General features: G+C 42.8%; 1 protein-coding gene across 2 annotated transcripts in view; it reads left to right on the top strand.

Annotated features, from left to right (window-relative positions):
• LOC132819021 (P-selectin-like) overlaps positions 1–15,479 on the top strand; it is a 70,282-nt gene that overhangs the window by 51,104 nt on the left and 3,699 nt on the right. Inside the window, exons 19-23 of one of the 2 annotated variants that reach the window (XM_060830275.1) lie at positions 55–240; positions 785–970; positions 3,487–3,612; positions 5,535–5,565; positions 7,218–7,234. In XM_060830275.1, coding sequence (XP_060686258.1) covers positions 55–240; positions 785–970; positions 3,487–3,612; positions 5,535–5,565; positions 7,218–7,234 — 546 coding nt within the window. Of the gene's footprint in view, positions 1–54; positions 241–784; positions 971–3,486; positions 3,613–5,534; positions 5,566–7,217; positions 7,274–15,479 lie in introns of both variants that reach the window. The other variant, XM_060830274.1, reaches the window with a different exon arrangement.

The raw sequence follows: 15,479 nt of genomic DNA, 5'->3' as shown, positions 1-15,479 counted from the left end.
CCAATATAAATGAAGGGATGTGATATACTAATAAAAATGTCTTCATTGTTTCAGCTGTAAGATGCAACATACTGAAGAGTCTAAAGCATGGTAGCATGAACTGCTCCCGTCCGAATGGAGCGTTTAGTTACAACTCAGTGTGTGACCTTGGCTGTGCAAAGGGGTTCTATTTGAAGGGAAGGAACCAACTGGAATGTACAGCCTTAGGGCAGTGGACAAACGAGATGCCAAGTTGTGAAGGTACATGATTGCTTCAAAAATCAAGTAATATTATCTTTTAAAACATTTTGTTTCTTCATTTGTATTTTTAAAAATCTCCTTCGTGTTGCTCTAAGCGTCAGTTCCCTGATGAAGAGGGCAGGGAATGGGTTTTGCTATTGGAACAGCAGGTAAATTCAAATATGCCTTTTCCCCTCAGGAAGGGAGGCCAAATTAAAAAGCCTCTGCCCTTTGCTTCTTTGTCCTATTCACTTGTGCTTGTCCCAAAAGCAACATTGGTAACAGCCTAGGAGTGGCACATTTGCCAATCCTACGTCCAGTCATTTCTCTGTTTAAGCACATCTATGGGGTGAGCAGTGAACTTGTCTGGTGGCTGCTTGATTTTGGAAAAAGATATTTAGTACAGATGCTGCATGTACAAAAATTATTATTGCTGTTATTTACATTGATATAATTTTGAGTTATGCAATTCCATGAGAATCATTTTGACATTAATTACATCAATAATTATTGGCCAGTGGTATACTTTTCTCATAATAACATCACTTCTTGAAATCCAACACAGTGGTGAAGTGTCAGGAACTGAATATTGATCATCCGACAATCATGAACTGTTCATATCATCTTGGGAATTTCAGCTATGGCTCAATATGTGACTTTGACTGTGCTGAAGGCTTTAAATTGGAAGGATCTGTGAGACTCCTGTGCAATGAATCTGGACAATGGACAGACGAGGCTCCCCATTGTAACGGTACTGTTTAGAACATGTAGTCAAAATGGAGTGACTTAATGCCACTAGACGAATCATTTGAGAATTTATAGAAGAATGATTCTTTTGTGTAATACCTGAGAATAGGTTTTATGTGTTAAATGATAGAAAAGAGACAGAGTGTGGCATTGTTAGTAAATTAAATGCTCTGTGTTTTACAGCTCTAGTCCGATATATCAAAAAAGATCCCAGGTGGATCTCTATTCTGTGCTCCATTAATTCCAGATAGAATTATGGAAAAGTGCTATAATTAGCCTTAGTTCCCAGGAACAAGGTCTTCTACTCCTGCTAGCTATGTGTAGACCCCAATAAGGTAGTGTACATTAAATGAGTGCAGGAGTGGGTTTCAATATGAGGTATTCCATACTCAAATAACATTATCACACTCACTGTGGAAGCTGTTTCATGGACACCTTTTGTGATCCGAGTAAAATAACATAAGCTAATACCAGTTTGATGCTTCACAACACACACTATCATGAAGATTAACTCAATGAAAGTTTATTCCAATTGAAGGATACTTGATGCCTCCAAGTTCTCCTTTGACACAGATTTGTCACTGAATAGAGATATGGAGTCAGAGAGATGTACAGCAGAAGGAAATACACCCTTCAGTCCATCTTGTCCATACCAATCAGATATAATGAATTAATCTAATCCCACATGCTAGCATATGGCAGGATTCCCTTCCTATTCATGTACCCATCCAGATGCCTCTTAAATGTAGTAATTGTACCAGCTCCATCATTTCCTCTGGCAGCTCATTCCATACACTCATAGGGTGTATCATCATCAGGTAGTCTGGCTCTTGGACTCATTGAATCTTACAGAACAGAAACAGACCAAGCAACTCATTGTGGTCAACCAACAGATCTGTTCAATTTAGTCTCTTCAAACAGATCACTGAGTTAGTTTATTGGTTGAACCACAATAGCTAATTTCTGTTGATACAGTAACAAAGAGTGCCACTACGGGTAGTGCATTTGATGTAACCTATATGGATTTTAGCAAGGTTTGTGATGTGATCCTACCTGATAAACTGGTCACCAAAGTAAAAATCATAGGATCCAAAGCAAAGTAGTAGATCAGGTCACACTGGCTCCGAGACAGGAAACAAAGGTGAATGGCTATTTGTTTTTGTGATGAGAAGGCTGTTTGCAGTGGAGCTGTGCAGAATTCAGTACTGGGCCATTGCTTCTTGTGGTGATTTGCGCTTTAAGTGCAGGGGAATGATTAAACAGTTTGTGAACAGTATAAAAATTGGCTGGCTGTTTGATAATGATGAAGAAAGACGTCAACGGACTAGTCAGGTGGGCAAAACTGAGACAAATGAAGCTGAATCCAGATAAGTGTGAGGCAGTGCATTTGGGGAAGGCTAAAAACATAGAAACATGCAATAAATGATAGGATACTGAGGAGTGATACTGACCTGAGAGATCAGAGGAACCTTCAAATGCATGTCCTGAGATCCCTGAAGGTGGTTGGACAGGGAGATAATGTGATCAAGAAAGTATCTGGGATATTTGTCTTTGTGAGCCAAGGCTGGGAGGCTCTGCCAGAACTAGACCATACACTAGTTAAACGATAACAGGAGTACTTCATGTAATTCTGGTCACAGTACTATAGGAGAGACGTGATTGCATTGGTGCAGAGGAGATTTATGAGCATGCTGCCTGGATTGGAGAATGAATGATGTTTTCCTTAGATCAGAGGAGGCTGAAGGGAGATCTATCGAATGTGAATAAAATTATAAGAAACTACTTGAATTGGATGGGAAGGACCGATTTGACTGAGGGCTCACTAAACAGGATCTGTAGATCGAGAGCACAAAGTATGAAGCTTGGAGGGGATGTAAGAGGAAACCTTTTAACCCAGATGATGCTGAAGACCTGGAATTCACTACCTGAAAAGGTGGTAGAGACAGTGACCCTCACAATATGTAAATATTACTTAGTCATATACTTGAAATGCTGTAACCTAAATGATCTACAAATTAAGAGCTGAATAGCTTCACGTCAACTGGCGTAGACACAATGAGCTGAAGTCACCTGTGCTCCTGTACTGCTGACCTCTTGAACAGCTCCCATTTGAATTACTCCATCAATAATGTCTATACCTTGAACTGCTTCAATTCTAATCTTTAGAATTTCTTCCTGAAGCTGTCAAGTTTACTTTCCTCTAACACACACCTTAAAACCTGATCTCTTTGACAAAGCTTTTAGTTGTCTGCCCTAATATTTCCTTATGTGGCTTTATGCCATGTTTTGTTTTATAATGGAGCGCAATGGGATATTTTATTATGTTAATAGCGTATGAATGTAATATAAATCAATGCTCGTGTGAAATTCATAATATAATGCAGAAAGAGAGGCAAAATCTTATAAATGTGGCTGGTGCAAATTGCTGAACCAATATTAGACTGTGACAGCAACAGCAATATGTAAATATTAATGTATCAGGTACACCATTTGACAGTCTAATGGTCTTTTTATCTTTAGTGCTTTTAGGGCAATCTCCTTCAGCGAATGCTCTGACTTATGTCAGCGCAGTTGCAGCAGTTGCTGTACTTGCTGGTATCCTTGCTATGATTGTGACATTGATTAGAAGAAAACTGAAAACAAAAGGTAAATCATAGCCATTATCAGAGTGCATCCTTTATGCTTGCAAGTGATGTGACTTGAGCACCACTACTTACCTACTATGGTGCCAGAAAAAAAAATCACACCACGAGAAGATTGACCCAGATCTTCCAATCCCAGTAGGGACAAATGGTCAGGTGTTTCTCACTATTGAGGAAAACAATGGAATTGCAAGTTGCAATGAGTCAACTTACATTGGGATCCCAAACTTCTGGTATGTCAGAAATAGTTCCATAGGAACCCCTGGGGATGGTTTTGCAGGGACCTGTCAGGGTATAAAGGTGAGTTGTTTGCCTTGGATTTAACTTCTTTTTCACACTGTTATTAGTCTTAACCCTAATAGGTGTACAGGAGAGGTAAAGCAGGATGGGTGTCTTTACAACCATGACACCCTGGCTCACCACCCAACTTTTACCCTGGTTCATCCCCTAGCCGGCCCACTGCCACCTTTCCTCTCTCCTCCCTCCATCACCTCCCTTATCCTCCTTCTTCCTCTCTCTCTTCATCCCTCACCTACTTCCCCAACTCTCCGCCAGCCAACACCTCCTCTCAACCACAATTCCAACCCTCCCACATGTCTCCAATATTTTTCCAATTTTGAAGCAAGAGATATCCTTTGCAGCTAGACTACTGTGTAGCAAGAGAAGCCTCTCCACAAAGTAGCTTGTGTGACGACTTTGCAGAACACCTATGTTCTGTCAGTAAAAGTGACCCGGAGCTCCTAATCACACTTTGACACACTGCCTTATTCACACACCAGCATCACTTGCTCAGTGCAGGCACAAATAATAACATCTCATTTTCTGTTTGGGACTCAACATTGAGTCCAATAACTTTAGAATCTGATTCCATCCTTCTCTGATTTTTTTTTACCCACCCCACACCCAGTCCTGCTATGACATGGGTTGCTTTTAGCATATTCATCCCATTTTCACCCACTCCCAGGTAGATTATCACACTCCGTGGTTTGCTTTCAGCACAGATTACCTATTCTCTGCTACACTCAGCTCTCAATTCTGTTTTAGTTTCAGGTCTCTAGCATCTGCAGTTCTTTGTTTTATATTAGCCTGTGGTTAAAGCTGATCTCAGGCAGGCTGTCAGTGAATGAGTAGCCCTAGATCTGTATTGAGCACTGGCCTCCCTCACCTACTCCATTGTATCACCTGCAGGCAGTTAAACCAGCTGCCACCACCCATGGGATTGGAGGCTGTGTGGAAAATCTGTAAACGTTTATTAATCCCAATCGGCTGCCCAATCACTTGTGAACAGGTAGCCTGGGGAGGGATAAACATTCTCTTCAGAATGAATAATTCATGGACCCTGTGTCTTTGGTGCTTTGTCTTCCTTCATGTGTCGGGCTAGACAGTAAATGGAACTAGCTGTTTAATCAAAGACAGCAGTCTGTAACTTAATCCTGCTGTTCCTGCTGACATCCAGACATATACTTTCCGGCAGCAATCAATAGATGCCAATTAAGATGGGGACCTCTCCTAAACTTTTGGCTCTCCCTAATCCAGAGACAGTGATTGGCCAGCTCAGTTGGCTGGAAGGCTGGTTTGTGCTGCCAACAATGATGCCAACAGCATCGGTTCAATTCCCACATTCACTGAGGTCACCGTGAAGGACTCTCCTTCTCAACCTCTCCCCTTGCTTGAGATGCAATCACCCTCCAATGAAACCACCATCAGTCATCCCTCTCTAATGAGCCCTCTTGGACTATGGTGAACTTACCTTGACCATTTTTTTCAGTCTAGAAACACTGAGGCCCAGGATAGCTTTCCTACTCCTGCCTAGCTGAAAGCACTTCATCATGTTTTAATAGTTCAAGTCTAAGTCTGAAAGTTTTAAAACTTAAAGCTTTTTAAGGTACAAGTTTTAATATTCTATTTTGTTTCAATTATTTTCAGCATATGATACAACAAAGCTCAATTCTGAGAGGTAACTTCAATTTCTTTTACTTTTACATTTAGAAATAAATAGAACTTCTCTGCTGTACAAACTGAGAATAGTAATGGTAACCAAGGTTCAATTCCAACCTTGGGCGATTGTCTGTGTGGAGTTTGCACATTCTCCCTTTGTCTGTGTGGGTTTCCTCTGGGTGCCCCAGTTTCTTCCCACAATCCAAAGATGTGCAGATTATGCCATGCTAAATTGCCCATAGTGTTCAGTGATGTGTAGGTTAGGTGCATTAGTTAGGGGTAAATATAGGATAGGGGAATTGGTCTGTTTGGGTTACTCTTTGAAGTGTCAGTGTGGAATTGTTGGGACGAAAGGCCTATTTCCACACTGTAGGGATTCTATGCCTAGGTGATATAAAGAAGGAAAAATGTAAAATAGGTAGCAAGACTTTGAATTCAGAGCAGACTGAGTACTGTAATGGGGACGAGTTCAGGCTGAAACCATTAAGGATGATAAATTGCCCATTGCAGAGGCAAAGGGAAGTAAACATCATGCAGTACTTGGGATGAACAAAATATATCATAGCTCACAATCATTGATGGCATTGGAGGTTTGCTAACATTGAACTTGGACAGCAGGTGGGAAGCAAGAGAGCTATAAAATCAGCTGAGATGGTAGGACAGTGGGCAGCAATGAGGAGAAATGGGGATGGCAGCACAGCACCAGGCTCATCGCCCACATACCAGCAATGTGTAGGTATTGGGTAAAAACAATGACTGCAGATGCTGGAAACCAGATTCTGGAGTAGAGTGGTGCTGGAAAAGCACAGCAGTTTAGGCAGTGTCCGAGGAGCAGGAAAATCGACATTTCAGGCAAAAGGCCTTCATCAGGAATAAGGCAGAGTGCCTGAAGGGTGGAGAGATAAATGAGAGGAAGGTGGGGGTGGGGACAAAGTAGCATAGAGTACAATGTGTGAGTGGGGGTCGGGATGAAGGTGATAGGTCAGGGAGGAGGGTGGGGGTAGGTAGCAAAGAGTACAATGGGTGGATGGGGGTGGGGCTGAAGGTGACAGGTCAGAGAGGGGGGTGGAGTGGATAGGTGGAAAAGAAGATTGGCCGGTAGGACAGGTCATGGGGACAGTGCTGAGCTGGAAGTTTGGAACTGGGGTGAGGTGGGGGAAGGGGAAATGAGGAAACTGTTGAAGTCCACATTGATGCCCTGGGGTTGAAGTGTTCCAAGGCAGAAGATGAGGCGTTCTTCCTCCAGGTATCTGGTGGTGAGGGAGCGGCGGTGAAGGCAAAAGTCACGACTTCAGAAAATTAACTTCCTGAGCTGTGTTTCCAGGGCTGACAGAAACGGGTTTGCATCTGACTTTTAAGTTAGTGAGCAGGTTCACCCCCTCCTGTGTAAAATTCAGCCATGAGTGTGTTTTTTGTCCATTTACTATCAGGCATCACCACACCTCAGAGAATACCACTGATACTGAAAACCTATAACATTTGCACCATAAATTTTTAAACTGTTAAGTGAAGATGGGAAGCAGGTCATTATCTAACAAACTGAGTCAATGTGTGTTCAGAAATGTAGATCCTGAAGTAAACATAATTCCAATTTTGATTTTGAACAATGTCTGTGAACAACACTCTGCAAGCTCAATTACTATTGAATTATTCTGATTTGTCTCTTTCCAGTACTGAAGGCTTAGAAGGTATGTTTGAGAATCCAATGTTCGACAATTCTCCTGAAGGCAAGATTACAAATCTCATCAATATATTATACTGCATAAGAAGAATCTAGTTTGTAACCAATCTTAGAGAAATGTTCTGAAATTTGTTAGTTTTCAAAAAAATGCAGTGTTGTTTGGGAATACAGTTCTCTGAATGTTGACGGCTGTCTAGTATTGTTTCGGGAACCAGAGATGCAAACAGGAACCCTGCTGCAGGCTCCAGTGGCTTTCTGGTCAGTGCACTCCAGCAGCAGTCAGAATACTCCATAGCTGAAAGGTCCTGCTAGATAAAGACCAAAACTTGGCAGACTTATTGCTTTTACATTGTTCTAAGAGCCATAGAGTCATAGACATGTACAGCACGGAAACAGACCCTTCAGTCCAACTTGTCCATGCCGACTAGATATCCCAACCCAATCTAGTCCCACCTGCCAGCACCTAGCCTATATTCCTCCAAACCCTTCCTATTCATATACCCATCCAGATGCCTTTCAAATGTTGCAATTGTATCAGTGTCCACCACTTCCTCTGGCACCTCATTCCATACACGTATCACCCTCTGCGTAAAAAAGTTGCCCCTCAGGTCTCTTTTATATCTTTCCCCTCTCACCCTAAACTTGTGCCGTCTAGTTCTGGACTCCCCCATCCCAGGGAAAATACTTTGTCTATTTACCCTATTTACCCTTGTAGCTTTCTTCTACTTTGGTGATTTGGCATCACAGATTAACAAAGTGGCTCAGTGGTTAGCACTGTTGCCTCACAGTGGCAGGGATCCAGGTTTGATTCCAGCCACGGGTGACTGTCTGTGTGGAGTTTGTACAGTCTCCCTGTGTCTGTGTGGGTTCCCTCTGGGTTCTCTGGTTTCCTCCCACAAAGATGTGCAGGTTAGGTGAATTGGCCATGCTGAATTCTCTATAATGTTCAGAAAGTGGAGGTTAGGTGCATTGTTCAGGGGTAAATATAGGTTAGAGGAATGGGTTTTGGTGAGTTACTCTTCAGAGGATCAGAGTGGACGTGTTGGGCCAAAGGGCCAGTTTCCACATTGTAGGGATTCTATAATCATTTGCTGATTTTTAAAAATCTATTAGATATGGTTAACAATTTGATAATGAACTGAGAATCCATTTTATAATGTTGATAGCTAATTATTGACCAGGACACTATGGATAACTCTCTTGCTCTTTTTTGAAATAGTGCCATGTGATCTTAACTTTTACAGTCACCTGAACAGGCAGCTGGACCTCAGTTTAATGTCCTGCTTGAGAGATGTCAACTCTGACAGTGCAATGCTACTGCATTGGAATATTAGCTCAGGTTTTTCTTTAAGCACATAATCCTAGAGTGGGACATGAACCCAGGACCTTGTGGATTTCCTGGCAAAAGCGTTACCAACTCTAAGCCAGAACTGATATGTGTTGAGGAATGTCCCAGCGCAGGGCCGACTGTGGGGTGTGTTTTAACAGAGTGTCCTGTGTTTGGACATCTCATTGACGATCATAGAGCATCCAGTGTTGAAAATGCCTCGTCCTGCACCATTCACAGAGAGCAATATGTTGTACTTCCTCACCAGAGCAGGTGTTCACATATGGGATGTAGTTTTAGGTCAGGAGTGGCTAACAGAGAGAAGCCTCAGAAATTCAGGTAAGAATAATGGGGAAGATGACCTGGGACATTAAATTCAGATCAATAATGCCATTGCACACAGCAAGGTAGAAGCCAAATGTCCTCTTTGTGTAGGGTAATGCACATCAACCTACAACAGAAGGAACTGATCTGGTGCTTTTATATTGTCAGACAGTCTACCAGGACATGTCTGCAATCTCACCTTCCAATGAACTGACACTCAGACTATCCATTTCCTTAGGCGACAGAAGCTCACTTGTATCTGGGGATACATCGGGTGCAGATGACAATTCCAAGCTAGCCCATGGAGATATGCTCGGTATCTGCATTGGAGCTGGTGGCTATGAATGCTATGTCAAGTGACTGGACCTCTTCATCAGCGATGAAGTGTTGCTCTCTCTGTTTCTCTCTCCTCCTGGGACTGTTGTGGCTGGACAGGCAGCAATTCTTTTCTAAAAGTAGAAAATCAGAAAAGGTGAGGTGGAGTAGAAGGCACGAATTCTGTGGTGACACCATTAGCAGCTTGACCATCATTACCAGGTCCAGGGAAGATGAAGGTGAGCTTGGACTTGAAAAGGGACATATGTTCTCAGCAATTAGGAATGGCAAACCTTCAGTCACTGCCAAACCCATGATGCAGAGAACCTTCTGCTGCTCAGAGGCTTGTCTCCCACTGCCTCTGCTCTGCTTCTTTCTACTTTGTGCCCTGTAAGAAAGCAGAAGAATGTCTGGGGATAGTGTTGCACTGTGTTTGGGTAATCCATCTGCCACAAATGAATAGCTAGAAGTCTGAGAAAGCAGCAGGAGCTGGGTGCAAGATTGGCATTAGAAACATGTGAAGGTGGGGTATCTGGATGTTAGCCTTGAGTACCGAGGGCTGTGGAGGGATGAATTTGTCAATGTGAGAGGTTTGAGCAGAAGATATCATATGTAGATGAATTGTTTGAACTTGACCACCAGCGTAAGGTCATTTAGATTCCTTGTGACACAGCGACTAGGTTTTGTGCTCCAGACATTAGTGTTGGCCTCCCTGGTCACCTTCTCCATATACATTGTGAGATAGGTCATTGAGGGTCTCCTGATCCCATGTTTGTGATGATGTCTTTCAGCCTGTCCATCTCCACCACAAAGTCCTACAGCATGGACATATTAACTCTGGAGTCCATTCACTGCTCTCATATTCTATTTTCTAGTTCTCTATTGTAGGACTTTTTCCAACAGCAGTTCAATTATTCAGTGCATTTTCCCTTTAAGAGAAACAGACTGCCTTTAAGAACAGAAGGAAAACTATGCTGTTTGTAACTCACTGCTCAGATTCCTAATAAGCATGGAGGATGAGAGTAGCATTGAAGCAGTTTGGCTTAAAGCTGATTCAGTAAGTGAGGTGAATATACAAAATTTAGATGTTGCCTATCTCTGTCTCAATGGATATGGGCAGATCAGGAAACATGCCATACATGCCAGAAAGCTGCCCAAACCAAGTTAGAGTGCCTGATATAATTTTGCTTCACTTTCCCCTCTTACCTTAAATGCATGCCACATAGTGTTAGACATTTCAACACTTGGGAAAAATATTCTATCAACCCTATCTATGCATCTCATCGTTTTATAGACTTCTTTCAAGTCTCCCCTCAGCCCCCACTGAGAAACAACCCTAGTTTTTCCAGCCTCTCTTTAAAATCCATATCCTCCAATTCAAGCAACATCCTGGTAAACCTCTTCTGAACTTTTCCTAAGGCTTCCATATCCTTCCTGGTCTTCTAAAGCTGCAACATGACATCCTGTCTCTTGTACTCAATTCCCTGACCAATAAAGGCAAGCATGCTACCTAGCTACTTGTGTGGTCACTTTCAGGGGGTTATGGACTTGAACCTCAAGATCCCTCTATACACCAGTGCTGTTAAGAGTCCTGCCTTTAATTGTATACTTGTCCTTAACATTTGAGTTCCCAAAGTGCAGCACCTTGCAGTTATCCGATTAAACTCCATCAGCCAATTCTTCATCCATATCTGTAACTGATATGTATCCCGCTCTATCATCTGACAACCTTCTACACAATCCACATCTTCACCGATCTTTGTATTATCTGCAAACTTATTAACCCACCTATTTACATTTTCATCCAAATCATTTATATCTATCACAAACAGCAGAGGCCCCAGTACACCACTAGTCATGGACCTCCAGCCTGACAAACACCCTTTCACCGCTACCTTCTGCTTTCTATGGGCAACCTAATTCTGAATCCATTCAGCCAAGTAGCATCTTAATCTTCTGGATGAGCCTACCATGAGGGACCTTGTTGAAAGCCTTAGTAAAATCCATGTAGACAACATTCACTGCTCAACCCTCATCGATCACTTTTGTCACCTCCTCGAAAATTTCAATCATGTTCTCAAAATCAAGACATGACTTGCCCCACACAAAGCCATGCTAACTGTCCCTAATTAGGCCATGCTTTTTCAAATGCATGTAAATCCTATCCCTCAGAATTCCTTCAAATAGCTTCCCAACCACCGACGTGAGACTCATGGATCTATAGGTTCCAGGACCATCCCTATTTCCGTTCTTGAAAGAGGAACAACATTAGCTACTCACCAGTCCACCAGGACCTCTCCAGTAGCTAGCGAGGATACAAAGTTCTTGATCAAGACTCCAGCAATCTCCTCTCTTGCCTCTCTCAATAACTTGGGGTGGATTCCACTGGGGTCTGGGGGCTTATCTACCTTAATGCTCTTCAGGAGACCCAATACTACTACTTTTTTAAATCTCAAAATGCCCTAGCAAATTACCATGCTCCACACTAATCTTATTCTCCTCCATATTCTTTTCCTGGTTGAATACTATTGCAAAGTACTCATTCAGGATATCAGCCACCTTCTCTGCCACAGATGCTTCAAAGCACTTTACAGCTGAAGTACTTTTGAAATGTAGTCGCTGTCATAATGTAGGAAATGCACCAGCTAACCTGTGCACAGCAAAATCTGATAATGAGCAATCCATTTTTGTGATGTTGATTGACAGGTAAAATACTGAGGAGAAAGTGAGGACTGCAGATGCTGGAGATCAGAGCTGAAAATGTGTTGCTGGAAAAGCGCAGCAGGTCAGGCAACATCCAAAGAGCAGGAGAATCGACGTTTCGGGCATGAACCCTTCTTCAGGAAGGGCTCATGCCTGAAATGTCGATTCTCCTGCTCTTTGGATGCTGCCTGACCTGCTGTGCTTTTCCAGCAACACATTTTCAGCAGGTAAAATACTGATCAGAACTTTGGAGGTAACATCTTTGCTCTTCTTAAAAATATTGCAATGAGATCTTTTACATTGAGCTTAGTGGAAAGATGGAATCCTAGCTTAATGTCTTATCCAAATTATGGCAACTCTGACAGTGCAATGTTAGACTATAAGACCATAAGACATAGGAGTGGAACTAAGGCCATTTGGCCCATCGGGTCTACTCCGCCATTCAATCATGGCTGATGGGCATTTCAACTCCATTTACCCACATTCTCCCCATAGCCCTTAATTCCTTGTGACATCAAGAATTTATCAATCTCTGCCTTGAAGACATTTAGCGTCCCGGCTTCCACTGCACTCTGCGGCAGTGAATTCCACAGGCCCACCACTCTCTGGCTGAAGAAATGTCTCCGCATTTTTGTTCTGAATTTACACCCTCTAATTCTAAGGCTGTGTCCACGGGTCCTAGTCTCCAAGCCTAACGGAAACAATTTCCTAGCGTTCACCCTTCCCAAGCCATGTATTATCTTGTAAGTTTCTATTAAGTCTCCCTTAATCTTCTAAATTCCAATGAATACAATCCCAGGATCCTCAGCCGTTCTTCGTATGTTAGACCAACCATTCCAGGGATCATCCGTGTGAATCTCCGTTGGACACGCTCCAGTGCCAGTATGTCCTTCCTGAGGTGTGGGGACCAAAACTGGACACAGTACTCCAAATGAGGTCTAACCAGAGCTTTATAAAGTCTCAGTAACACAACGGTGCTTTTATATTCCAACCCCCTTGAGATAAATGACAACATTGCATTCGCTTTCTTAATCACGGACTCAACCTGCAGGTTTACCTTTAGAAAATCCTCGACTAGCACTCCCAGATCCCTTTGTACTCTAGCTTTATGAATTTTCTCACCATTTAGAAAGTAGTCCATCCTTGTATTCTTTTTTCCAAAGTGCAAGACCTCGCATTTGCTCACATTGAATTCCATCAGCCATTTCCTGGACCACTCTCCCAAACTGTCTAGATCCTTCTGCAGCCTCCCCACTTCCTCAGTACTACCTGCCTGTCCACCTAGCTTCGTATCATCAGCAAACTTTGCTAGAATGCCCCCAGTCCCTTCATCTAGATCATTAATATACAACGTGAACAGCTGCGGCCCCAACACTGAACCCTGCGGGACACCGCTTGTCACTGGCTACCATTCCGAAAAAGAACCTTTTATCCCAACTCTCTGCCTTCTGTCAGACAGCCAATCCATACCAGTAGCTCACCTCGAACACCATGCTCAGCAGCCTCCTGTGTGGCACCTTATCAAAGGCCTTTTGGAAGTCTAGATAGACCACATCCATTGGGTTTCCCTGGTCTAACCTACTTGTCACTTCAAAGAATTCCAACAGGTTTGTCAGGCATGACCTCCCCTTACTAAATCTATGTTGACTTGTTCTCATCCGACCCTGCTCTTCCAAGAATTTAGGAACCTCATCCTTAACGATGGATTCTAGAATTTTACCAACAACTGAGGTTAGGCTAATTGGCCTGTAATTTTCCATCTTTTGTTTTGATCCTTTCTTGAACACGGGGGTTACAACAGCGATCTTCCAATCATCCGGGACTTTCCCTGACTCCAGTGACTTTTGAAAGATCTCAACCAATGCCTCCGCTATTTCCTCAGCCACCTCCCTCAGAACTCTAGGATGTAGGCCAACGGGTCAGGAGATTTATCAATTTTAAGACCTTTTAGCTTTTCTAGCACTTTCTCTTTTGTAATGGCAACCATACTCAACTCAGCCCCCTGACTCCCTTTAATTGTTGGGATATTAATCATGTCTTCCACAGTGAAGACTGACGCAAAGTACTTATTAAGTTCTCCAGTTATTTCCTTATCTCCCATCACTAGGCTTCCAGCATCAGTTTGAAGTGGCCCAATGTCTACTTTTGCCTGCTGTTTGTTTCTTATGTATTGAAAGAAACTTTTACTATCATTTCTAATATTACTGGCTAGCCTACCTTCATATTTGATCCTCTCCTTCCTTATTTCTCTCTTTGTTATCCTCTGTTTGTTTCTGTAGCCTTCCCAATCTTCTGATTTCCCAGGGCTCTTGGCCACTTTATAGGATTTCTCTTTTTCTTTAATACATTTCCTGACTTCCTTTGTCAGCCATGGCTGTCTAATCCCTCCCCGGATAATCTTTCTTTTCTTGGGGATGAACCTCTGTTCGGTGTCCTCAATTATACCCACAAACTCCTGCCATTTTTGCTCTACTGTCTTCCCCGCTAGGCTCTGCTTCCAGTCTATTTTTGTCAGTTCCTCTCTCATGCCCTCATAATTACCTTTATTTAACTGTAACACCATTATATCCGATTTTGCCTTCTCTCTTTCAAACTGCAGACTGAACTCTACCTTATTATGATCGCTGCTTCCTAAGTGTTCCCTTACTTTAAGATTTTTTATAAAGTCTGGTTCATTACATAGCACTAGGTCCAAAATAGCCTGCTCCCTTGTGGGCTTCATGACAAGCTGTTCCAGAAAGCCATCCTGTAAGCATTCCATGAATTCCCTTTCTTTGGATCCACTGGCAACATTATTTACCCAGTCCACCTGCATATTGAAGTCCCTCATGATCACCATGACCTTGCCTTTCTGACATGCCTCCTCTATTTCCCGGTACATGTTGCACCCCTGGTCCGACCACTGTTAGGAGGTCTGTACATAACTCCCATTATGGTTTTTTTGCCTTTGTGGTTCCTCAATTCCACCCACACAGATTCCACATCATCCGACGCTATGTCATTCAGTGCCATAGATTTAATTTTGTTCTTAACTAACAAGGCAACCCCGCCCCCTCTGCCTGCCTCCCTGTCTTTTCAATAAGTTGAAAATCCTTGGATGGTTAACTGCCAGTCCTGACCCCCCTGCAAACACGTCTCTGTGATGCCTACCACATCACAATCATTCACGATGATCTGTGCCATTAGTTCATCTGCTTTGTTATGAATGCTACGAGCATTCAGGTAAAGTGCCTTAGTGCTAACTTTCTTATCATTAGAGGTATTGGAAGTCATAAGATGTCCTAAGTTATCCTTCCTTTTTGCTGCATTCCCAGTCTGCCTCAAGTTTAAATCCGCCTGCACACATGCTATCCTGCTGCTTATCTTTCCATTTAACTCTGTACTCCCTGTCGCTTTACTTTCCCTTCCCCCCAAACGTCTGAGTTGGAGGGGAAGCAACAGGGAGTGTTATCTCAGTATTACACAGGAGTATCAGCTTGGATTTTTGGGGCTCAGGTCGTTTGTGGGACATGAACCCACAATTTGATAACTCAGCATTAAGCATTCTACCATTAGGCCACGGCACATGTTGACATTTTGTGAT

Source organism: Hemiscyllium ocellatum, chromosome 9, assembly GCF_020745735.1.
Source record: "Hemiscyllium ocellatum isolate sHemOce1 chromosome 9, sHemOce1.pat.X.cur, whole genome shotgun sequence".
NCBI classification, from domain to species: domain Eukaryota; kingdom Metazoa; phylum Chordata; class Chondrichthyes; order Orectolobiformes; family Hemiscylliidae; genus Hemiscyllium; species Hemiscyllium ocellatum.
This window is presented reverse-complemented; position numbering and strand designations above follow the sequence as displayed.